Source organism: Rhinatrema bivittatum, chromosome 7, assembly GCF_901001135.1.
Source record: "Rhinatrema bivittatum chromosome 7, aRhiBiv1.1, whole genome shotgun sequence".
In the NCBI taxonomy this organism is placed as follows: domain Eukaryota; kingdom Metazoa; phylum Chordata; class Amphibia; order Gymnophiona; family Rhinatrematidae; genus Rhinatrema; species Rhinatrema bivittatum.
In genome coordinates this window covers 261,771,398-261,796,253 of record NC_042621.1, presented here as the reverse complement: position 1 = coordinate 261,796,253, position 24,856 = coordinate 261,771,398, and the positions used below count along the sequence as shown (strand labels likewise).

At 47.7% G+C, this 24,856-nt stretch overlaps 1 protein-coding gene across 3 annotated transcripts in view; it reads right to left on the bottom strand.

Annotated features, from left to right (window-relative positions):
• Positions 1-24,856, bottom strand: part of MMS19 (MMS19 homolog, cytosolic iron-sulfur assembly component) — a 171,968-nt gene that overhangs the window by 24,975 nt on the left and 122,137 nt on the right. For all 3 annotated transcript variants that reach the window (XM_029610161.1, XM_029610159.1, XM_029610162.1), the window contains 5 exons: positions 18,844-18,943; positions 18,091-18,193; positions 17,716-17,790; positions 16,866-16,992; positions 2,831-2,931 (listed from right to left, as the gene is read on the bottom strand). In XM_029610161.1, coding sequence (XP_029466021.1) covers positions 2,831-2,931; positions 16,866-16,992; positions 17,716-17,790; positions 18,091-18,193; positions 18,844-18,943 — 506 coding nt within the window. The remainder of the gene's footprint in view (positions 1-2,830; positions 2,932-16,865; positions 16,993-17,715; positions 17,791-18,090; positions 18,194-18,843; positions 18,944-24,856) is intronic.

Here is a 24,856-nt window from a genome sequence, read left to right as displayed (position 1 = left end):
GAGACTCTCCAGCCCTAGAGGATTGTGAGGAGCAGATTATAAAAAAAGACTTCTGTCTGGGATGATTCTGGTACAGTGCAAGCAGTTCGAGAAATGGATTAGATAAAATAAATAATAAATAAATAAGCTAGAATCCCAAGGTTAAGCTCTATAATAGTGTAAATACACAACGTGATCTTGTTTATCAGCAGACCTCATACAGGGCATACATATCTGATGCTAATTAGCAATAGTACACCAGCGGTATAATCATTGGTCAGGTAATGTCCAGTATTTTTTTAAGATTTTTCTTATGCACAGGTGAACAATAAAATAGCCCATTGACACATCATAAGTTGTGTAGCATCTCAAATTTTAGCACTTAGCTTTTTAGTGACATTGCAAATATTAGCACTTAGCTTTTTGTTCTCGAGGAAATAGCAGAGACATGGACGTGAGGACATGCACGGAGTCAAGCCCGACACGGACCGCGTTTCGGCTAAAAAGCCGAAGTTATGTTGAATGGTTGTTTTACTCAAGATGTTTTTGGATTGCAGATATCATTGGCCCTTGAAGAAGGCTATTTAGCCGAAACGCGGTCCGTGTCGGGCTTGACTCCGTGCATGTCCTCACGTCCATGTCTCAGCTTTTTGTTCTCGAGGAAATAGCAAAGTGCTAATATTTGCAATGTCACTAAAAAGCTAAGTGCTAAAATTTGAGATGCTACACAACTTATGATGTGTCAATGGGCTATTTTATTGTTCACCTGTGCATAAGAAAAATCTTAAAAAAATACTGGACATTACCTGACCAATGATTATACCGCTGGTGTACTATTGCTAATTAGCATCAGATATGTATGCCCTGTATGAGGTCTGCTGATAAACAAGATCATGTTGTGTATTTACACTATTATAGAGCTTAACCTTAGGATTCTAGCTTATTTATTTATTATATGTTGGACAGCTACTCCCCCCTTTTAAACTGGGTGCTAGAGGTCTGTTGTGGTCACATTAGATAAAATAAATACATTAATCAAATCAGAATATGCCAAACTGCGCTTGCTAAATAGACTGAAACCATTGCTGACTCATGCAGACTTCTGCAAGGTTATGCAAACTTAGACTACTGTAACTCACTTCTATTTGGAGTTCCCAATTGTCTTCTAAAAAGACTACAACTATTACAAAATGCCACAACTAGACTCTTAACTGGTTTAAGGAAATGCAATCACATATCCCATTCACTGATAGCTCTTCATTGGTTAACTGTACAAGCCCACATCAACTACAAAGTCCTAACATTAATACACTCCACCATCCATTCTAACAACTCTGGTTTGGTTGATAGCTCTACAATCATACAGGCCACAGAGATCATTAAGATCTTAAAAAAAAAAAAAAAGGACTACTAGCTATGCCATCATTATAGAATACTCACGTTACAAAAATAAGGGACCACATGTTCTCAACAGCTGGCCCAATGCTATGGAACGCTTTACCCAAGTATCTAAGACTGACTCCAGAAACAAAGACATTCAAATGTGACCTAAGAACATGGTCATTTCAAAATGCCTATAACCTAACTTAAAATCACCTGAACACAGAGTATGCACCCTCAAGGACAATGTCATTAAGAACCTATCCTCTGATCTAAATACCTTATCCCAAGTACATATTAATCTTTAATATGTTTGTTATTTGACTTCATTAAGTCAATGTAATTGTCAATGTATATTATGAACTTCTTCCAAAAAGGAAACCCAAAAACACCAAATTTTTATATATTAGAAAGCCACTCACAGTTTTTCAAAAAAGAATTATATATTTTTTTAAAGAAATTTTTGAATTTATAATATTTATAATATTCTTATGGTCGCATCATTAAGCCTGATGACGTGCCTACCAAGTTTATAAAAGGAGGCTGTCCGGTCTTTTAATCATTTGCGGTCAATGACATAAGAAAAGGGCTTTAGCAGCACAATGATAATTTTTTAAAGATGAGCCTGATGTTCATTCAGATCTATTCCTCTCACGGTAATGTTCTTTTCATGAAACATTTTAAAGAAGGGTAAGATCTAATCTCAACTTATTCAGCTCGACAACCGGCCGATGTTTTGCAGAACACTGCTTCATCGGGAGCTGACAGTATTAGCATTTCATCGTAATCAAATAGTTGAGTCACCGCTTCATTCTAATTCTGTTCATATTCCTAAATTTACAAAAAAAGTTCCGTATTACAATGAGATCAACTTTATAATATATTACTTATCTCTTGTTGGCAATGTACTCCAACCTTTTATCCGGGCAATCATAGTCTCAAATGCTTTGAACCAAAAAGGAACGGAGACCATCAAGATGTCGGCTGTCAGCTTAAAACGTGATGAAGCAGTGTTCTGCAAAACATCGGCCGGTTGTCGAACTGAATATGTTGAGATTAGGTCTTACCCTTCTTTAAAATTTTTCATGAAAAGAACATCACCGTGAGAGGAATAGGTCTGAATGAACATTATTCTTTTTTCAAAAACTGTGAGTGGCTTTCTAGTATATAAAAATTTGGTATTTTTGGGTTTCCTTTTTGGAAGAAGTTCATTCTTGAGTGGGAATCACGATTTGCTCTTTTTATTCTTTTGTCAATGTATATCACGTACATCAAGTTGTAAACCGTTGTGATCTTTATTTGGAACGGAGATGAATAAAATGGCTAAATAAATAAAACACTGAATGGCCGCTTAGCCCCACCCAATCTGTCCAGTTTCTTCCCTGGTGCAATGCCACCGACCCCAGGTGATCTCTGGCTTTCTCCTCCATTGCAGCCCCCATCTTTCTAGGAGTCTATGCTTTGCTCTTACCCAGAGCAGCAGTGTGAGGACCCGAGTTCTGCTGAGGCTGTCCGCCAGGCCCGATTCAATCCTTTCCATGGTGCTGCACAGAATTTCATCCAGCTGCTCCCCTGGGAAGAGTATATGAAAAGATAAAACAAACTTTAGACAGAAAATGCCTCCTCTTTTCCCTTTAAGGCAGAAGGCAAAGGACAGCACAATTCTTTAAAATGACTAAGTAGCACACCTGACTCGTGATTCCATCACCGACCGGTTTACAAACCACCAGTGCTGCGACTTGGGTGGAGGGTTCTGAGACATCCTGAGGCAACTTGCCTCCTGCTGCCGGGCAGGCACTATTTTTGGTTTTGGGGTGGGGGGGCAAGAAAAGACGTATCTATGATTTTTGTACTAATTATTCCTTCAAGATTTGTTGGGTTTTTGGATTTTTTTTAAACCCTGTTTAGTTCTCAATATTAAGCAGCGTGGCAAGCAAACAATTTATCCAACTAAAATTATCCAGATAAATTGTCACAGATATTCAGTAGAGCACTGCCGATTAGGCACTCTACCGAAAATAGCTGGATAAAGGTGAACTTACTACTTACCTGATTTCCTTTCCTCTAGGACAGGCAGGCTAGTTCTCACAAGTGGGTTATGTATGCCAACCAGCAGATGGAGACAAAATGAACTGACTTGCTGATGTCACACACATATATAGCCTGCCAGAATTCCTGGAAAAGCCAACTGTGGACAACTGAACACACACTATACATTTTTCCCCCAACCATTTACTGTTTTGTTTTGGGTTTTTTTTTTAGCTTCCAGTGAGGAAAAGCACTGGACTCAGAAGAGAAGGAAATGCAATAACCATAACAGGTAAAGGAGGCACACGCTTACCAGGTCTTTTGGCGGCCCAAGAGATCCTCATCGGCCTTCGATTTCTGCCTCTGAGGATATCCCTGAGAAGGGCAAAGGCAATACAGTACAGCACGGGCAGCATGTGGACTGGCCTGCCTGTACTACAGGAATGGAAATTATCAGGTAAGTATTCATTTCACCTTCCTCTGCATTCAGACAGGTAGGATGCACCAAAGCTGCTTCCTTGTCAGGTGGAGAGGCTGCCTGCGGTCCCCGCAACACCACTCTGGTAAAAGATTCATCTTCCCAAATCCTAACATCCAAACAATCATGCTTGGAGCAGGTATGCAATGAAGACCACGTCGCCATTCTACAGATCTCTGTCAGAGATTGCAATTGTAACTATGTCTGCGCTTTGGTTAAATGAGTCCTAATTTGTCTGGACAATGGCTTATCCTCATTTGGGGAAGGGGGGGGGGGTTGGGGGGAAGTCTCTTCTGAAGGAATGGGCTCCACCTTAACCAGGGTGGAACCAGACTGCAGGTGCTAACCTTTAAAAAGGAGATAGAGGGGGGTCACGTGGGATGATTTGCTAGGGAGGACGTGTTCTCCCTGAGCTCCGGGTGCCACGGACTTTATCATACCTTCATTTCCCCCTGAGGTGACGCATCGGCTCCGGCGACGCTTGTCGGGAGACGGCACATGTCGATTGTACATTATATGTACAAATCTCCACCAACTATGGCTGCAAGAGGTGGCAAAAAGGACAAAGACAAAGACAGGCTGAAACCCACGGATTCCAAGATGGCGCCGAGCCCCGGAGCCACTAGCCCGACGTTAGCGACGCCACTTACTGTGGACACACTCAAGGCTACGCTGGATTCCACCTTCGATGTAAAACTCGCGGGGATCACACATCAGCTGGAGGAGGTAAAGTCCTCGTTAGCGGCTCTCCAACCGCGGCTCGACGGCTTGGAAGAACGGATCGTGGGGTTGGAGGAGGGGCTACAGGCCAACACGGAGAAAAATGGCGTGCAGGATAAGTCTCTCCAGGAATGCTTGCAAAAAAATGGATGATTTAGAGAACAGACTTCGCAGAGATAATCTGCGGTTCCTGGGGCTCCCGGAGGCGGTGGACGAGCGAGGCTTGGGGGACTTTTTGGAGGAATGGCTGCCAGCGGCGGTAGGCCTCCCAGACCTGCAAGGGACCATGAAAATAGAACGTGCGCATAGACTGGGGGTACGCCGGGACTCGGACAAGCGCCCTCGCATAGCTATCGCCAAAATTCTTAATTCGGCTATCAAACAAAAAATATGGATGGCCTATAGGCGGAGCCCAGAGGCGAAATATAAAAACCATACTGTCCGGATCATGCAAGACTACTCGGCGCAAGTCTCACAACAAAGGAAAAAATTTTCTCCAGTGTGTTCCCAGCTGTTTGAGAAACGTATCAAATTCGCCCTACTCTATCCTGCCACGCTGAAGGTTGGGTGGGAAGGAAAAACCCACCTTTTCAAAACCCCGGAGGAGGCGAAGAAGTTTGTGAGCTCTCTGGAAGTCGGACAGGGGCCAACCCCATGATGGTTCACTAGTACTGCCTTTGTTCTACCCAAGTATCTGTTTTTGTACTGACTGCGGGCCCAGGTCTTGTTGGGCGGGCAGGGTCCCGCCGCTAAATAATGTCTCTTTTCATCTCAAGACATACGCCGCTGGCCCTGCCGGAGAGGGCTGCAGCGCTTTTCCCGCTAAGGTACACCTGGGCTAGTCAACATCGAGCGCGTGAGCCAGTATCCGGCAGGATCTACACTTAAAGCTTCTGTTGGACTTAATGTTGGACTGTTGTTCTGTTCTGTTCCCCGTTGGGGATACAGATTTAGTTCTTGTTGTCCGTGGCACCCGGACATCCTAAGCAGACCTCCCGGATCGGGTGCATATTATACAGTGCCCGTTCGGCAGTATGCTTATTTTGTATCATTGGGGTAGGGAGGGAGTGGGGGAGGGGAGGGGGGGTTGGGGAATTGCTTGGGTGTATGTATATGTTGGGTGTAGGCGGGCACGGGGAGTCGAGGTTGGAATGAATGTGCAGTGTGTATGGGCCTACCTTTGGGTTGGTAAGGCGGGCAGGAGGATGACATTTAGTGAGCCCTTACTGGTGTTAGGGGGCGGCTGGGACCCTCTCCACCAGGAGTTATTGCAGCAGTCTTTGTTTGGATTAATTCATGTTTGGTTGGGCTCATGCCGAAAATAATTTCATGGAATGTACATGGTATGGGGTCTCCCATTAAACGTAAGAAAATACTAGCTCATTTACATCGATTACATGGGGACATCGCTTGCATACAGGAAACACATCTCACTTCTCTTGAGAGTCAAAAGTTGAAAAGAGACTGGGTGAGAGACTGTTTTTATGCGGCGTCAACTCACCGTAAAGCCGGGGTGGCTATACTGATTAGTAAATCTGCGGATCTGGAAGTGGAGCGATCCATTGCTGATCCGGACGGACACTGTGTGTTAGTAATAGGACGGTGGAGGGGGCAAAAGATCACTATAGGTAATGTGTATGTACCCACTGACAGTCCGCAGAAATACTTACGCAGGTTCGCTGATGTTCTCCTCTCCCACCAGGAGGGTCTTCTGTGTATTGCAGGGGATTTTAATTGTGTGGGGGACAACACACTTGACAGATCGACACAGAGCGGGACCCGTTTGGGCGCGCGGGGTGAAGGAGTGAAAAGATTTTGTGATGTGACTGGACTGTTAGATATCTGGCGAGTCCTCCACCCTACGGACCGGGAATATACGTTTTACTCGCACCCACACCAGACGTTCTCTCGCATAGATTATATTTTACTGGCTCAGGAAGCTTTTGGGAGGGTGGAAAAGGCAGACATTGAAAATCCGGTCATTTCAGATCACTCCCCTATCTCGTTGGTTCTCAACCTTGGCCAACAATCCGGAGGAGATCACTGGTGGCGATTTCCCAATAAATTGAAAGGGGACAAGGAGTTCCGGCAGTTTCTGATCACCAAGTGGACGGAATATGCGAGGGACAATGCACAACACGTGCATCAACCTCAGTTGTTTTGGGAAACGGGGAAAGCCGTGTTGAGAGGCGAAATAATTAGCTTTGTGAGTGCCCGGAATAAGCGCATTACAAAAGATATTCTTCAACTAGATGCTCGGACTAGGCAAGCTAGACAGTTATTTCTTTCATCTCCCTCGGAACCCCACCGGCAGGCTTACTTCCACATCCTCCATCAGCTCAATACAGTACTGCATAAGCGCGCTTGCAATGCACTTCAAGTGGCCCAGCATAATTTTTTCAGGTATGGAAATAAGGTGGGAAGGCCTATGGCTAATCTGGTGCGGAAAACTAGGGCCCGGACGGCAATACAAGCCATGATTAATACCCAGGGGCAAAAAGTCAAGGACCTAGGGGCTATTGGGAAGGTCTTCCATTCTTTTTATACCACTTTATATGCGGCGGATCCCGCCCCTGGGGGAGGAGAGGAACAGTCTTTTTTTTCCAATTTACGCATCCCGTGCTTGTCATCTCAGCAGCGGGAGTTTCTGAATCGCCCCATTCAGACCTACGAAGTTCTCAAGGTCATAAATGATGTGGCGTCGGGTAAGTCTCCAGGGCCTGACGGTTACTCATATGATTTTTTTAAGATGTTAAGAGACCATTTGACGGTGCCATTGACGAACTTTTATGTGGACGGACTGCTACAGCAGAGCTTCCCATTAGGTTTTAACTCCGCTCATATCATAGTGTTGCCGAAGCCGGGAAAAGATCCACATAAACCGGAGTCTTACAGGCCCATATCACTGCTTAACAGCGACCTAAAGATTCTGGCGAAAGTTTTGGCAGACAGATTGGCGTTACTGTTGCCACTACTTATCACGGAGCAGCAGGTGGGTTTTGTAAAAGGCTGCTCGGCTACCGGTCATATTGTGCGACTTTTATCTGCTATGACGATATGTCAGCAACATTCAGTGCCTGCGTTGGCTATAGGCTTTGACAGCGAAAAGGCATTTGATAGGGTAGCCTGGCCCTATATGCTTTCAGTTTTGGAGAGATATGGTATATCGGGGAACTTTGTGTCCTATTTAGGGCTACTATATCACCACCCCCACTCCCGCATTATGACTAATGGTGTGTTGTCTGACCCAGTGTCTATTGAGAGAGGAGTACGGCAAGGCTGCCCATTGTCTCCTCTCCTTTATCTTCTTACAATTGACCCATTATTACGTAAGATCATGATACACTCTGACATCTGTGGTTTCAGTAAACTTGGTCAGTCCTTCAAAGTTGCGGCCTTCGCCGACGATGTCCTTGTATTTCTGACTCACCCACACCGTTCTCTATTTTACTTACTACAAGTGCAGGAACTTTTTGGGGCCTTTGCTGGCCTCAAGATTAATAGGGACAAGTCAGAAGCACTGGATGTGGGGCGCAATTTGAGGGAGAACTGGGAGGGGGAATTCCCGCTAAAATGGGCGTCTAATACCCTTAAATACTTGGGGATTATTATACCTAACCAATTGGATTCCATCTATGAGCTAAATGTCCAACCCAAGCTGACCTCTACGATTAATACTTTGCTCGCGTGGAAGACCTTACCCTTGTCGTTCAAAGGACGGATCCGTCTTTACCAAATGATGATAGTGCCTAAATGGCTCTACCTCCTTCAAATGCTGCCGCTGTGGCTTTCCACGGCTGACTTGAATGTACTGACCCGGGCTCTCCGGAATTTCTTGTGGGGGGGGCAAGAGAGCTCGCATTCCTTTAAAGATGCTATACCTCCCCCCAGACCAGGGAGGGGTCAGGGTACCCAACTTAAAAATGTATAACCTAGCCTGTACTTTACGATTTGTCAAGGATTGGATATTCGGGTCTTCTCATTTTTTGCCTCACTCCGCTCTACAGGTCTGGTATGAAGTCCCCTCGCTCAATTTTTTACTTCATGCACGGCCCTCGGTTGTCCCGGCCCATCTTAGATCCCACCTGCTGGTGACCACTTGCCGAGCGGCCTGGGCCTGCCTCTGCCACATATACCGTCAACCACCTGGTATCACACCCTATTTACATTTACAGAATAATGGATATTTTTTACCGGGGGAGGGGGAAACACCCTTTAAGCGATGGAATGCGGAGGGTCTCACATTTCTCTCTCAATTGTTTGACCCGTCTACTGGGATTTTATACAGCTTTGCTGATCTCCAACAACAATTCAATATCCCACACACTGATTTCTATGCCTTTTTACAAATTCGCCATTTTATGCACTCTTGTGCTGAGCATTGGAAGCATACCTCACGCAACACTGCCCTCCGACACCTTCTCTGCACAGCGGCTAATAAGCCCCCCAAAATCTCGGTTTTTTACAAAGAATTGGCTCAACCGAGAGAGACAGGTCACTTGCAACCCTTATACCAGAGATGGTCCCTTTGGAGCGAGCTGGACGTCACTTATGAGGATTTTTTGAAATGCTTTGCGGCCATTCCCGTTATCTCCGTTAATGAGGACATGCGGGAGACTCAATACAAATTCCTATGGCAGGGATATATTCCTCCCACCCAAGCTTATAAGGCTAACCTTTGTGAGTCTCCTATTTGCAGAAAATATGGATTGTCTCCAGGTACTTTCTCCCATGTTTTTTGGACTTGTCCGAATATCCAGTCTTTGTGGCAGGAGATCAGCTCCTTTTGTGCCCGTCTTTGGCACTGTCAGCTACCACAGACCCCTGAATTCTGGCTATTTGGGGTTATGTCCAGAGACCTTCAGTTGGGTCCCCGAAGAGCACTATTAAAGGCTTTTATGATTAAGGCGGCTCTAATAGGCAAGAAAGTGATCCTTGCAAAATGGTTGGAGGCTGATGCCCCCACGTGGGATATGTGGTTTACACTGTTTCTCCGTCTTTTTACTCACGAAATGTATATTTGCAATCACCAATCTTCCTCTCATACCTTAGATCTTGCACTTTTATGGGCACCCTTTCTTAAGTACTTGCAACCCAACACAGGGTAATGTAGCGGGTTCTTTGCGGCACCTTACTCTGGCCATCACTGTTCTTTCACAGATCATGAAGATAATACACCCAAGGGGGGTGGGAGGGGGGTAGGTGGGGGGGGGAAGGGAGGGAGATGGGGCTTAGTTCCCTTGGGAATGTTGGGTCGATGAGCACTCTATCCAGCATTATGATTACGTTGTGGTGTTTGCCTTTTCTTTTGGAATGTATATTGTTGTTCCCTGTTGATTGATACAGTACGGTACACTACTTTGTACCCATTATATGTTGCTGTATGGTACCGATCCCATCAATGGGACTTTGTGAACAAAATTCAATAAACAGAGTTAAAAAAAAAAAAAAAAAAAAAAGGAGATAGAGCAGCTTTTAAACTAGAAAAAAGGGGAAAGCCAACAGTCGCTCAGCAGCGCATGGTTCGGAGGGAGGTATCTTCAAAGGATACTAATGGTGCATTAGAATTAGGGCATCCCGACAATGAGGTTCCAATAATAAGTAAAGTATTCCAAGTGCCTTTAACTAAAAACTCACCTGAGCTAAAAAATTCTAACTTATCCCTATCAATTAAAAAGCAGAATGAAAATACAAACCAAAAACACATTTTGAAATGTTTGTATGCTAATGCCAGAAGTCTAAGACGTAAGATGGGAGAATTAGAATGTATAACAGTGAATGATGACATAGACTTAATTGACATCTCAGAGATATGGTGGAAGGAGGACAACCAATGGGACAGTGCTATATCGGGGTACAAACTATATCGCAATGACAGAGAGGAGCACCCGGGAGGAGGTGTGGCGCTTTATGTCCTGGATAGCATAGAGTCCAACAGTAAGCCTCCTGCATGAGACTAAATGCACAACTGAATCTTTATGGGTAGAAATCCCTTGTGTGTTGGGGAAGACTATAGTGATAGGAGTATACTACCGTCCACCTGGTCAGGATGGTGAGATGGACAGTGAAATGCTAAGAGAAATTAGGGAAGCTAACCAAATTGGTAGTGATACTGAAGGATCACAGGTGGCACACTGGGTTATCAGGGGGTGCCTTTCAGCTTTTTTCTATGACTCCATCTGCTGGAAGGGAGGCAGTAGCCTGGACTGATCCGGGTACGTACAGGGAATGGGAGATTTCAATTACCCCAATATTGACTGGGTAAATGTATCATCGGGACATGCTAGAGAGATAAAGTTCCTGGATGGAATAAAATGACAGCTTTATGGAGCAACTGGTTCAGGAACAGACAAGAGAGGGAGCAATTTTAGATCTAATTCTCAGTGGATTTGGTGAGAGAGGTAACAGTGGTGGGGCCGCTTGGCAATAGTGATCATAATATGATCAAATTTAAACTAATAACTGGAAGGGGGACAATAAGTAAATCTACAGCTCTAACACTAAACTTTCAAAAGGGAAACTTTGATAAAATGAGAAAAATAGTTCCAGGCAATTGATGGACCACTGAGACTCCTGTAGAGACCATAGGCCCTGCACAGACTTCTGGAGGCATACTACTCCCTAACCGGAGAGACTGGCATCCGTAGGCACTATCGTCCATTTGGGCATTACTAGGAAAACTCCCTTTTGCAAATTTTCTGAGCAAAGCCACCAGTCGAGACTGGACCTCGCCACCTCCGGGAGCGGGAGAGGGAGATGAAACTGTTCTGAAACCGGACTCCACCTGGACAGCAATGCGGACTGTAACGGACGCATATGCGCAAAGGTACGAGCTCCAGAGTGGAAGTCATGGATCCCAAGACTCGCAGGTAGTCCCACACCCGGGGAAGACGGTTTACCAACAGAGCCAGAACCTGACTCTGTATCTTGGTAATGCGGTCCGCTGTCAGGAATACCTTCCCTTGCCGCGTGTCGAACAGCGCTCCCAGAAACTCCAAGGTCTGGGAGGGAACAAGCTGACTCTTGGACAAGTTGATCACCCACCTGGGGGATCTCAACAGCTGTAACACCCAGCGAACCACCTCTTGACAAAGCTCTTCGGACTTCGCTCGAATCAGCCAATCGTCCAGATATGGATGCACCAACAAACCTTCCCTGCGAAGCTGAGCAGCCACTACCACATGATCTTGGTGAACGTTCTGGGAGCGGTGGCCAGTCCGAACGGCAGGGTTTGAAACTGATAATGGTGACCTAGGACGAAAAACCATAGAAACCGCTGGTGATCATTTCATATGCCGATGTGTAGGTATGCTTCAGTTAGGTCCAGCGACGCCAGAAACTCGCCCTGACGAATGGAGGCAATCACAGACCGCATGGTCTCCATGCGGAAGCGAGGTACCCGAAGACAGCGATTGACTCCTTTTAAGTCTAGGATGGGCTGGAAAGTTCCCTCTTTCTTTGGGACCACGAAGTAGATGGAATACCGGCCTTTCCTTTGTTCGCCCAATGGGACTGGGGCAATGGCCCCCAGGGCCTGAAGTCGTAACGTGTCGAATACCGCCTGACACTTTTCTTGATATGCGCACAGAGACCTCAGAAATAGGTTGCGGGGACGGCGTACAAAATCTAATGCGTAACCGTGTTTTATCACTGTGAGGACCCACTGATCCGACGTCACCCTGGCCCATTCCTCGTAAAAAAAAAATAAAAGGACAGCCTGCTCCCCACGACAACCTCCGAGGAGTGGGCCCGCCTCATCTCATTGTGAAGATTTGACTCCAGTGGCCGCTGGGGAAGCTCCGGGTCTCCCGAACCGGTGGCCACGAAAGGACCGAGACCATGACTGTTGCCTGTTAGTCCCTGGCCTGAAGGCAGGACCCGCAGACCTGGCTGGACGAAACTTCCAATTTCCCGAAAACGAGATCTTGCAGAAAAGGAACCTCTTGACTTGGGCCGCTCTTCCGGCAAACGATGGATCTTATTTTCTCCCAAAGATTGGATCAAGTCCTCCAACTGCTTACCAAAAAGCAGCTTTCCCTTAAAGGACATGGAGCCGAGTTGCGCGTTAGACGAAGCATTTGCCGCCCAGTTTCTCAACCACAGGAGCCTGCGCACTGACACCGCGATTACCATGGATCTGACCGAGGCCCTCAACAGATCATGAAGGGCTTTAGCACTATAAGCGACCACCGACTCGAGTCGGCCTGCTTGGAGAGCCTCACCCTCCGACAGGTCCTCATTTGCCTGCAGCTGCTGAACCCAGCGGAGGCCCGCCCGCAAAATTGCTACACATGCAGCCCGCACCGCCAGCGTCGACACTTCAAAAATCTTCTTTAGTGGAATCTCCAACTTCCTGTCCTGCAGATCCTTGAGGGCTGTTGCTCCGGTGACTGGTATACTGGTCTGCTTGGTAACCACCGTCACCGCCGAGACCACCTTAGGAACTCGCAACATCTCCAGAGCTTCCTCTGGCAAAGGATATAGCTTGTCCATAGCCTTACTCAGCTTGAGCCCAAGGTCAGGGGTATTCCACTCTCGGAATAACAAATCCATGGCGGAAAAATGGAATGGGAATGAAGTAGTGGGACCCCTCAGGCCCAACAAAACAGGATCCATATTCCCCTGTTTGACCTCCGCCGGTGGCCCCTCGATCCCCAACTCTCTCAAAATAAAGGGGATGAACGGGCCGAGCTCATCTCTACAGAACAGCCGGACTACTTTGGGTCGTCCCCCTCAGTGACCTGTGCCCCTCAGACCTCGTCCGCTGGCAAGTCCGGATTCTCATCCACCCCCACTGGGGGCTTTTCTTGCGAATCCGTATCAGAAGTGTCCGTATCAATCTGATGGCCCCCTGTTCTTAACGGGCGTTGTACCTTAGGGGGACTGGAGCCCCACTTATCCATGTCCCGGCTCCCCTTAGACCTATGCCGCTTCAGATTCACCTTGTGGGAGCCACTGGGGGAGGGACCCTCCTCAACCTGCTTCTTACCTGCCGTCTTGGCCCTAAAGGTCTTATGCATAAGCAATACAAACTCTGATGAAAACGAAGAGGAAGAGGAGGAATCCCCTGCACCATCAGGGTCATCATCCGTTCCAGTAGAATCTGGATCTGCATCCCCTGTCCCTCCGGAGACAGGCCTCTGCGGAGATAAATTGGGAGGGGAATTCCCCTCCCCCCATGCGTTCCTCCTGCTTGTGCTGCCCGAGGACAAAATGGCCGCCGTTCCCGCACTCCGCTGGGCAGCCGGAGGAGCAGGGGGAAAAACGGAAGACAGGCCAAAAAAATTCCATTGCGGGACAATCGTGTGGCATGCCGATGATTGGGGCATGACAGCCCTGCCGCACAAGCACACAGCCCCTCGGATCGGCAAATCGCCAAATAAACGAGTCGCAGATGCAGAAAGTCAAGGAAGAGGCAGCACACCAACAACACAAGAACTTTTTTTTTTTTTATATTTACCCCCGGGCCGGCAAGGCAGCCTGCGTGAGCCTCAGTTCCGTCTGGGGGGAGTGAGCTGGACTCTCCGGTATCACCCCCAGAGCTGCTCTGTCTGTGGTTCCAGGGCCCTCAACCCTTTCAAGGAGCTGCCTGCAACATGAGAGGGGATGGTCCCCTCAGGACCTCACAACCCTCCGGGCGGCTTGAGACTTCAACCTGTTTTTTTTTTTTTTGAAACAACAAGTTTTTTTTACAGCTAAATCACCTGTTTGTCTACACTAACAACTCAAAGACCAAGCTATACTTAAATGCTACTGATCAAACCAGACTGTGGGTTTTGCACCTCAGCCATCTGCTTGAGACAGAGGAATACTGGCAGACTGTGGGTGGCACCTTGGTATATATGGCAGAGTCTGTCAAAACATAGTCTCCTTCTGCTGGAAGGGAGGCAAAACCCAGGAGTCTGGACTGATCCAGGTACATACAGGGAATAGTAAAATCGCTTTGAGCACCTAAACAGCGCTGGCACAGATGGAGAGAGTCAGGACTAAATTGTTCTCAGATGGCAAGCCTCACAGATAGCATGGCACTTAGAACTGTTCATCCCTGGTGCCTAGCTCTCCTGAACGTCGGCTCTAGGTGGTCTCCTATACACATACCAGTTACCTGAGCGTACATACGCACCCCTCCAGGACTCACACAATTATGCACTCAAGACTAGGTTGTGATCGTAAGTGCATAAGTACATGCGTGAATACGCGCTCCAGACTAGGCTACAATTTTACGTGCACAACTACCTGTGCAAATGTGCTCAAATCTAGGCCGCAATCTTTGCAACCGTCACGCGGCGAGAACGCATGCACACACTTATGCCTGCAGGAAAAGAACCGCCGCCGTGGCCTACCACGCAGATAAGCAAAGCCTGCCTGCACCTTCAGCACATTTAGGCTCAGATCTGTTGAACATCCAGCACCAAAAATCACAGAAAGCTTCTCAACAGCTCAGGCCTCTTTTGACTGGCCGAGAATCCCTGGAGACGGGCTGAGAGCCAGCATCCCCCGCTGCTTGTTCCACTAAACAAACTTATGCATTAGCAAATTAAAATCGGCAGAAGATCTCTACCAAACCAGAGACTCCTCCTCAGTGCAAGTGCCTCTCTGCACCTCCGCAGGACAGGGGAACCGCTGGCAATAGTTGAGGAGAAGATTTCCCTGCCTCTCCAACCGACGCTGCTGACACTGCTAGGGAACTGAAAAGGACTATTGTTCCCACACTGACGGGGAAAGCCTCAGTGCTAGATCCTGTCACCTGCAAGGCTTGTTTAGCCTTTGGTTTAGCGCTTGGCTCCCCTGAAATGCCTTTCCCACCAGGGATGCACACAGAATACAAATAGTCTGAATTTAAGCGCGAGACCGCGAGTCTGCACACCAACAGCACTGTGCTTGGTGCCACTGCCACGTGGCCCAAGCAGCGTGCCACTTTCCCCAACCTGTTTACTGGAACCTCACGGGTGACTAGCTCTGAAGCAACAATCATTGCCCCGAGTGACTGGCACAACGATTCCACTGTCTTCCGGTTGTTCTTGCTTCTTTTTTTTTTTTTTAAACAAGTTTTAAAACCACATCCATTGCTGTATCTAGCCCCAGAAATGAAATTCAATACTTCCCTGCTCAGACGGGACCTGAAATGCAGAGCTGCCAGTGGAACAAATGCTGCCTCATGGGGATGAGGGATCTGGACCACGAGATATACACTATCACGGCATCTCAGAGTGAGCTGACATCAAGGGTCACCAACACCCTGCTTGGCTGCCCACCAGGACCTAATAACCCCCTGGGAGGAACTAGAGATCTTTTTCTTCTTTTTTTTTTTTTTTTTATATAGACTCCAGGTTTTACACCATCTATTGGAGACAAGAGAAATACTGAGGGCCTGCAGGTGGCACACTGGGTTATGTACAAGGTCAGAGAAAGTTTCAATGTCTCCATCTGCTGGCAGGGAGGCAAAATCCAGGAGTCTGGACTGATCTGGGTACGTACAGGGAAGTGAAATTTAGCACCATAGAAACATAGAAACATAGAAATGACGGCAGAAGACCAAAAGGCCCATCCAGTCTGCCCAGCAAGCTTCACACATTTTTTCTCTCATACTTATCTGTTTCTCTTAGCTCTTGGTTCTATTTCCCTTCCACCCCCACCTTTAATGTAGAGAGCAGTGATGGAGCTGCATCCAAGTGAAATATCTAGCTTGATTAGTTAGGGGTAGTAGCCGCCGCAATAAGCAAGCTACACCCATGCTTATTTGTTTTACCCAGACTATGTTATTAGCCCTTATTGGTTGTTTTTCTTCTCCCCTGCTGTTGAAGCAGGGAGCTATGCTGGATATGCGTGAAGTATCAGTCTTCTCCCATGCTGTTGAAGCAGAGAGCCATGCTGGATGTGCATCGAAAGTGAAGTATCAGGCACATTTGGTTTGGGGTAGTAACCGCCGTAACAAGCCAGCTACTCCCCGCTTTGTGAGTGCGAACCCTCTTTTCTTCTCCCCTGCCGTTGAAGCAGAGAGCTCTGCTGGATGTGTGAAGTATCAGTTTTTCTTCTCCCCTGCCGTTGAATCAGAGAACTATGCTGTATATGCATTGAAAGTGAAGTATCAGGCTTATTTGATTTGGGGTAGTAACCGCCGTAACCAATGCTTCTGGAAATTTCCATCACATTCATCAGGGGGAATTAACATAACAACATTCAGTGTTGAGCACAAACTGAGGTGTCCTTTCATGATCCTCCCTATTATCCACATCCCCTTCTCTTCCCTTCCTGGTTGAGCCTCTAGGGTTATTCCTACCTGCCAGGCACTTGTTCACCAGTCCTGCAAAGCATTTTGAGGCAGATGTGTATGCAAAAGGACAGCGAGAGGAGGTGCTCAGTTTCAGCAACTCCCGCAACAAGCAGCCACACTCTGGGATCTCCACCTGAAAGAAACCAGGCCAAAGCTGAGAAGGCAAGAAAACAGTCACCCAAGGAAGGAGAAGGCAGCATGGGAAGCCCAGGTAAAAGCAGGAGATCTGGGAGCCCATAACAAGCAGGGAAATATCATTAGGACATGATGCCACATGAAAAATATTATACTAATCCTACACTAATCCTACAAAGCTCCCCAGCTCCATTCTGTTCGAAGGGAAGCATAAAATAAATGCATACATAGTCTAATTTTACATCTCTCTGTTTGTAAAATACACAAAGAATACTGAGTAAGAATACACGCAGAAAATGCTTGTAGATTTATTCAATTCACTTTCTTTTTTATCTCTAATTTCCTCCTACTCCTTTGGGCTGCCAGCTTAATCGGAGCTGGTCCTTACAGGGACTACAGTTCTAACCAACCTTCACTAGCAACTATTTGGAGGGTTTCCTCCTCTATTAACCCTTTCCTCACTAGCTTAGGCACTGCAGCAACAGTACTCAATCAAAGGCCAGAGACTACAGCTCCTTCCAAACCCCAGTAAGCATACATGGCTATGGCCAGTAAATATTCACCACTAAGGAATGGCTGCTATTCCCCACATCTCTCTCCCGTCCCCTCACAGCCCTGGCCGGCTCAAGAAGCAGCAACATAGCTCAGGAATCAAATCTCGAGCGCCCCACTGACCCGATACAGTCTTTCAAAGAGCAGGATGAGATTCTGGTTCACTTACATTTCTCTGCAAGGAGCACACGAATGCCATTAATAATGCCACTAATCGCTTCTGCCGCTCTTCCGAATCACCCTCCTAGAGAACAGCAAAACAGAAATAACGTAACAGCATTCTCTATTTCCCAACTGACTGGAAACCAGGTCTTCACAAGAAAACATGGGTGCTCTCAAGGCAGGCATCGCGCCAAGTCAGTACTAAATGGCACAGACCATGCAATCGGCACACACACAACTGTCTGGTTCCCTGTGCTCTATCTCCATTAGCCTCTGCACCAACTGCCCCAGCAGCACATCCACCCATACAGCAGCTGAGCCCCAAGAACCCTTGGAATGCCCATGGGTTCAGCACCAAGGAGACTGGCCAGACCCAGCTCACCTGGAACGGCTGAAATCTGCAGGGGAAGCTGTTTTCGGGCAGGAAGGAAACGTCTCCATGCAGGAAAAGATCCACGATCTGAGACACACTTGGAGCAACTAACCTGAAGTCAAGAGAACTACTTGTCAGTTGTGCCATGTAAGAAATATAATGCTGTCCCTCTCACACACAGACTGCATAAGCCTCTCTTAACTGTATCTCACCCTGGGCTGAGCAGGACTGAGATTGAATAATGACACGGAAGTCCCTCACAATCTGGGCTCAGATGTTAGGCTGAACCCTATTATAGGATTCGCAGAATTACTGCTGATAATCACGCATGATGTGAGTTTAGGGATAGTGGCGTAAATGTTTGTTTTAGTAGTTGAGATACATGGATTTGCATCTTCATGTTTATCAGGAGTCTGAGCAGCGTGTGGTGCTTGGTTATTTAAGGGTTTTTTTGTTTTACTGATAATTTGTTTATGTCTATCTTGTTGGTCTTGATGCTTTGGTAATAGTAACTCTGTGATGGATGTGGTTTGTGGTATTATTTTTTTATTTTTTTTATTTAAGTTTGGTATCCGGATAAAACCCAGACCCATGCATTGTTTTGTTTATTTTGTAAACTGCCTTAGGCAATATTTGAACATGTAATTAAAAATGTGTTAATTAAAATTAAATTAGTCAGGACTCAGCTGAAGGGTGAGGGGTGTTACTGAAGATCCTCAGAACTTGGGGAGGGGGTAAAGGGATGTCACTGAAGACACTCACTCAGGACTCAGATGGCTGCTGGCTGCACTGATCACAGGCACCATGGCGGTCAGAACATTCTCATCCAGCAAAACAGGAGACTCAGACTGTGAACGTATCTCTGAAAACACAATGCACAGAACTATGAATCGCAAATGTCCTGTACACAAAATGAGTGCTTGGGAGCATTTCTCCCCAGTCCTTTGATTTCTTCTCTCCTTACTGTCCTTTGCCAAGAGATCCTCAGCCTACTTCCTTCTTGCCCAAGCTTTGCTTTGAAGTTCCTTCTTTACAGGATTGAATCACCAAAATGGTTTTTATTACACATTTCCACTGCACGTTTTGGGCATGGGAAGCTTTTTTTTTTTCATTACATATCTTCAGGCATGTGGGTTTGGTGCACAGAAAAATGGTTTACCCATAGATAAGCAGCATGAATTAGCCATGCTGTCTGGGAACATCCTCCGTGCCTCTAGGTGGCGGAGCTCTCAAAGATCACTGAGCTTTGTCCGTGAGCTGCGCCTGCGTGCATCTTCCCGTGCTGCCCAGTCTCCTCAGTCCATTTTTTTTCCGAGTGACTGAGTGCACGCGGAGCTCGCTCTCTCCCTCTTAGAGGAAACTGTGTAAAAAAAAAAAAAAATCATCTATATCAACATGCCGCATCCACCTGGCTTTAAGTTTTGCCAGTGTGGCAAAATAATGTCGATTACTGACTGCCACGACTGCTGCTATATATGTCCGGGCCCAAATCATGATCAAACAACTTGCCAGGACTGCAGCCACATGACCCCTTGGGCCCAGCGGCAGAGGGCTGACAGAACCGAGAAGTTAAAGGAGGCGGCGTCGGGCTCCTATGCCCCTTCGGAGGACTCTGCCAAATCCTCTCCAGGACCGCTACAGAATCCTCCCAGCATTGAGCCTCCTCGGTCGGGCCTCCTGGATCGTCTGGGCCGGCACCAAACTGAGCTCATACGACATCGAAGCATGGCATCGGAGATGCTCCGAAGACACCGCCAACGCATCACCGGCGCACTGACGCCGCACCAACAGCGCCCACGCACAAGCCATCGAAACACCGAAGCTCAGCAACGCCTACGCTGACGCATCCGATGCATGGTGCCCCCAAACCACCTAAGAAGCATTCTTTGGGGCATAAGCAGCCCAAGGAGCCTTCTCCCCTTTTGGTAGTTGATTCAGATGGGGGACCTTCTTTGCCAGCCGTCCCCCACAGTTCTTCCGCCTCGTCCAACATCTTCTTGGGCTTTTCCACGTCTTCCCAGCACCGAAGGAAGTCAAGCCTTCAGGAATCCTTACGGGAAAAGGAGCGGCGGCCTTCTAGCGACACCATTTGACCCAAGGGTCCGGACAGCGACATTCTGCTGATGGCAGTGCCCTCCGAATGCAACCAAGGCAGCTTCCTCAGTCAAGCTTGGCCTCTCAAGCAATGTCACAAATCTCTCTAATACTGTCACAATTTCTCACACAGTGGAACAACAGGGTCAAACTCCACCCAACAGACCCCTGGATGCCCCTATGTCACGGCGGGACAGCCCCAGCCTAGAGCTTTCACCCACTGGACAGCCTTCGCCGCCGTCTCCTCATGCAGAGGATCCCCCCCCAGCCACCCACTTCGCCAGGCTCCTCCACAGGGTACCCCTCAGTCCCTGCCGAGATACCACCCAAGCCTGCATCTCCACCGGAGGATCTCTCCTATTCCAAGATCATGGAAAAGGTGGGACAACACCTCAATATAGAGGCCCGGAAAATTCCTGACCCCAGGCAAGAGGTCATGGGGATCCTCAAAATTTTCGATACACCCCCGGAGCCGATGGCCTTGCCTTCCCACACTGTTCTGGACACTAATGACGAAGGCTTGGGAATCCCCCTTTAGGGAACAGCCAACTTCCCGTAAAACGGATTTAAAATTCCGAATGCAACAGTAATCCTTTTTACTCCATGGTGCAGCTCCCTCACGCCTCGGTCATGGTGGAATCCGCGATGTAAAAAGCCAAAAAGTCCAGGCTCCATTCAAATACCCCCCCCCCCCCCCCCCCCCCCCCGGCAAGGACTAAGTAATTGGATGATTTCGGCAAAAAGGCGTTCTAATCTGGCATGCTGAACGCAAAGATACAGCAGCACCAATTTTATGTGATGCAGTATCTGTACGACTGCCTCCAGTCTCTCAAACCCCCCCCCCCCCCCAGGAATTCCACGACATGGAGGAGGGGTTACGGCACCTTCTCCGTTCAGTGTTTGAAGGATTCGACACTTCAGCGAAGTCCACTGCCAACGCTATTGTGGCCCGGCGCTTGGCATGGTTGCAAACTAGCGCCATTCGTGACGACATCCACGAGAAGCTGGCAGACCTACCTTGTCTCCCGGACAACCTATTTGGGGATAAGCTGATGGAAACCGTGGCACAGCTTAAAAAGCAGAAGGTGGCTGTCATGTCCCTGACCACTCCCTCCAAAGCAGCTTCGTCGCGATGCTCCTTCTCCTCCTACAAGAAGCCCTTTTACCCATGTCAATACTGGCCGTATCCATCCTACTGGCCCCCTTCATACCAGCCAAGTCGTCAGCAACCTTCACAGCAATAGGGATCGTGGCAGTGTCCCCGCCTCCCTTGGCAGCCTCGCCCGTCTCTGGATTCCCACCCCACTAAAGCCCCTCAGGATTTTTAGGGAATTTGTCCCCATTGCTACTATTACCTCCAGTGGGGGGCAGGCTCTCCCAATTTCTTCCATCCTGGAAAAACATCACATCCGATCTTTGGGTCTTGCGCATCATACGGGAAGGATACTCCTTCGCTTTTCATTCTCTTCCATCTCTGCCGCACCTAGTCCGCCAGAAACACCTCAATGCGCACTGTGGACCCCTGCTACAGGAGATCAACCATCTGCTCAAGCAACGGTCATTTGGGAACTGCCCTCCTCGCAGCTTCTCCAGGGCTTCTACTACAAATACTTTCTCATTCTCAAGAAATCGGGTGGCCTCTGGCCCATCCTGCACCTGCACTCTCTCAACAGATACCTAAAGAGAGAAAAATTCAAGATGACATCCCTCAATTCCATTCTACCCTTCCTTTGCCCCAGAGATTGGATGTGCTCACTGGATCTGAAGGATGCGTATGCTCATATGCCAATGCATCCTTCGTCCTGGCGATACCTGTGTTTCATGGCCAATGACTGCCATTTCTAGTTTAAGGTTCTCCCATTTGACCTCTCTTCCGCCCCCAGGGTTTTCACCAATTGCCTAGCGGTAGTGGTGGCTCACCTCCTGCGACAGGGGATCCAGATATTTCCCTACCTGGATGACTGGCTGCTGGTGGCCCCCAACCAGTCCGCCCTACGAACCAACCTCCTCCAGACGATATCTTGCCTGGACAATCTAGGCCTACTCGTCAACTACAAGAAATCAAATCTTCAACCCACCCAGATCTTACATTTCATCGGGGCTCATATCGCTTGCCCTGACAATACTTGCTTGTCGCCTCCAAGCGACCACCACCTCCTCACCATTCTTGGTCACATGGCTGCCTCGGTCTATGTAGTACCTCACACTCTACTGCATACGAGACGTTTACAATGGGGCCTGAAGTATCAATGGAGTCAGTTCCTCAATCCTCTTTCCACTCATGTCACCATCACTTCCAATATAAAAAGGGATTTGAACTGGTGGCTGACACCATCGACGCTCTCGTCAGGCTCGCCTCTCCGGCCCCCTCTGCATCACACTGTCCTCACCATGGATGCTTCCACTAAGGGGTGGGGTACCCATCTCACCCACCTACAGACTCAGGGCCTGTGGTAAACCTGGGAACGGTCACAACAAATAAACCTCCTGGAACTCCAGGCCATTCAGAATGCTCTTCGGGCCTTCGAGCATACCCTCCACGGAAAGATGGTCATGGTCCATACGGACAATCAAGTCGCCATGTTCTACATCAACAAAGTAGGGGAGTCAGGTTCCTGGAACCTTTGCAGAGAAGCTGTCAAGATCCTGGAATGGGAGGAGAGCAGGTCCATCTCCCTTCAAGCCACTTACCTGCCTGGATCAACAGCGGCTGAGGGGGAATATAATAGAGGTCTTTAAGATCATGAGAGGTCTTTAATGAGTAGATGTGAATCTGTTATTTACACTTTTGGATAATAGAAGAATGAGGGAGCATTCCATGAAGTTAGCAAGTAGCACATTTAAGACTAATCGGAGAAAATTATTTTTCACTCAAAGCACAATTAAGCTCTGGAATTTGTTGCCAGAGGATGTGGTTAGTGCAGTTAGTGTAGCTGGGTTCAAAAAAGGTTTGGATAAGTTCTTGGAATCCATTAACTGCTATTTATCAAGTTTACTTAGGAATATCCACTGCTATTAATTGCATCAATAGCATGGGATTTTTTTGGTGTTTGGGTAATTGCCATGTTCTTGTGGCCTGGTTTGGCCTCTGTTGTAAACAGGATGCTGGGCTTGATGGAATCTTGGTCTGACCCAGCATGGCAATTTCTTATGTTCTTAACTCCAGAGCAGACAGACTGAGCAGGATATTTCACCCCCACAAGTGGGAGCTTCATCAGGAAGTGGCAAATTACATATTTCACACATAGAGTCTTCCTCGAATCGACCTCTTTGCAACAGAACAGAAAGGTTGAGGTCTTTTGCTCAGTGTATCTCAGTTACCACCGGCTAGCAGAAGACGCATTCCTCAGACTGGATGGAGGGTCTTCTCTACGCTTTCCCTCAGATACCTCTTATCTCCCGCACAGTCCAGAAGCGCATCGCGGACAATGCGGACCTGATTCCAATCGCTCCAGCATGGGCCCGGCAACCATGGTATGCCTACCTAGTTCAGTTATCGGTATCCCAAATGATCCTCCTGGGCAACAGTTCACGCCTCCTTACCCAAGAAGGGGGCTCTCTGCTTCATCCGCTATACTCATCTCTGAATTTCACTGCGTGGAGATTGAAAGGCCGGTATTCCATCACTTAAACCTTTCTCCTCAGCTTCAGGATATTCTAGTCTCATCCAGGAAACCCTCTACAAGACTCAGCTATCAGCAGAAGTGGGCACGCTATGCCTCCTGGTGCTCGAATAATGGCATAGACCTGTTCATCTGCCCACTGGAACATTTCCTGGACTACCTCCATCTGCTCTAAGGGTCAGGACTGGCCACAGCTTCGGTTCGAGTTCACCTCAGTGCCATAGCTGCCTACCACTCTCCTCTCAATGAGGCACCAATCTCTTGTCACCCACTTGTCTCCAGATTCATGAAGGGTGTTCTATGTCTCCTGCCCCAGGTCCGGAAACCTCCAGTCCCATGGGATATAAACGTAGTGTTAGAGCAATTAATGCTACCACCCTTCGAACCATTGGACACTTGTCATCCCAGGTTCCTCTCTTGGAAAGTCTCTTCTTGGTCGCCCTCACCTCCACAAGGCGAGTCAGCGAGCTACAAGCCCTAGTACACTATCCGTCCTACCTGTAGTTTTATCATGACAAGGTTACGCTGCGTACGCATCCCACTGATCTCCCGAAAGTGTATCTGCTTTCCACAGCGACCAATCCATCGCCCTCTGACTTTTTACCCAAAGCCTCATGCCAAGGAGGGCAAACGCGGACTCCACATGCTAGATTGTAAACGAGCACTCGCCTACTATAAACGCTGCACTCATTCTGACCACAGAGCACCCCAGCTCTTTGTCTCCTTTAAACCAAACGTCCCAGGACTTCCAGTCTCCAAGGGACACTCTCGTCCTGGATCTCAAACTGCATTCAATTCTGCTATCAAAAGCACTTGGAAACCCTGTCCGCCACCCCCAAGGCATACCAGGTCCGAGCTATGGCTACGTCAATAGCTCATCTCCATGAAGTGCCTCTTCTGGACATTTGCAAAGTGGCCACATGGTCCTCATTACATACGTACACATCCCACTACTGTTTAGACAAGCAAACTGCGAATGACCCACGTATGGGAAAGACAATTCTCACGTCAGGCACTACTTGATTGCTACGCAGACAACACGTTTTACTTATATTTTA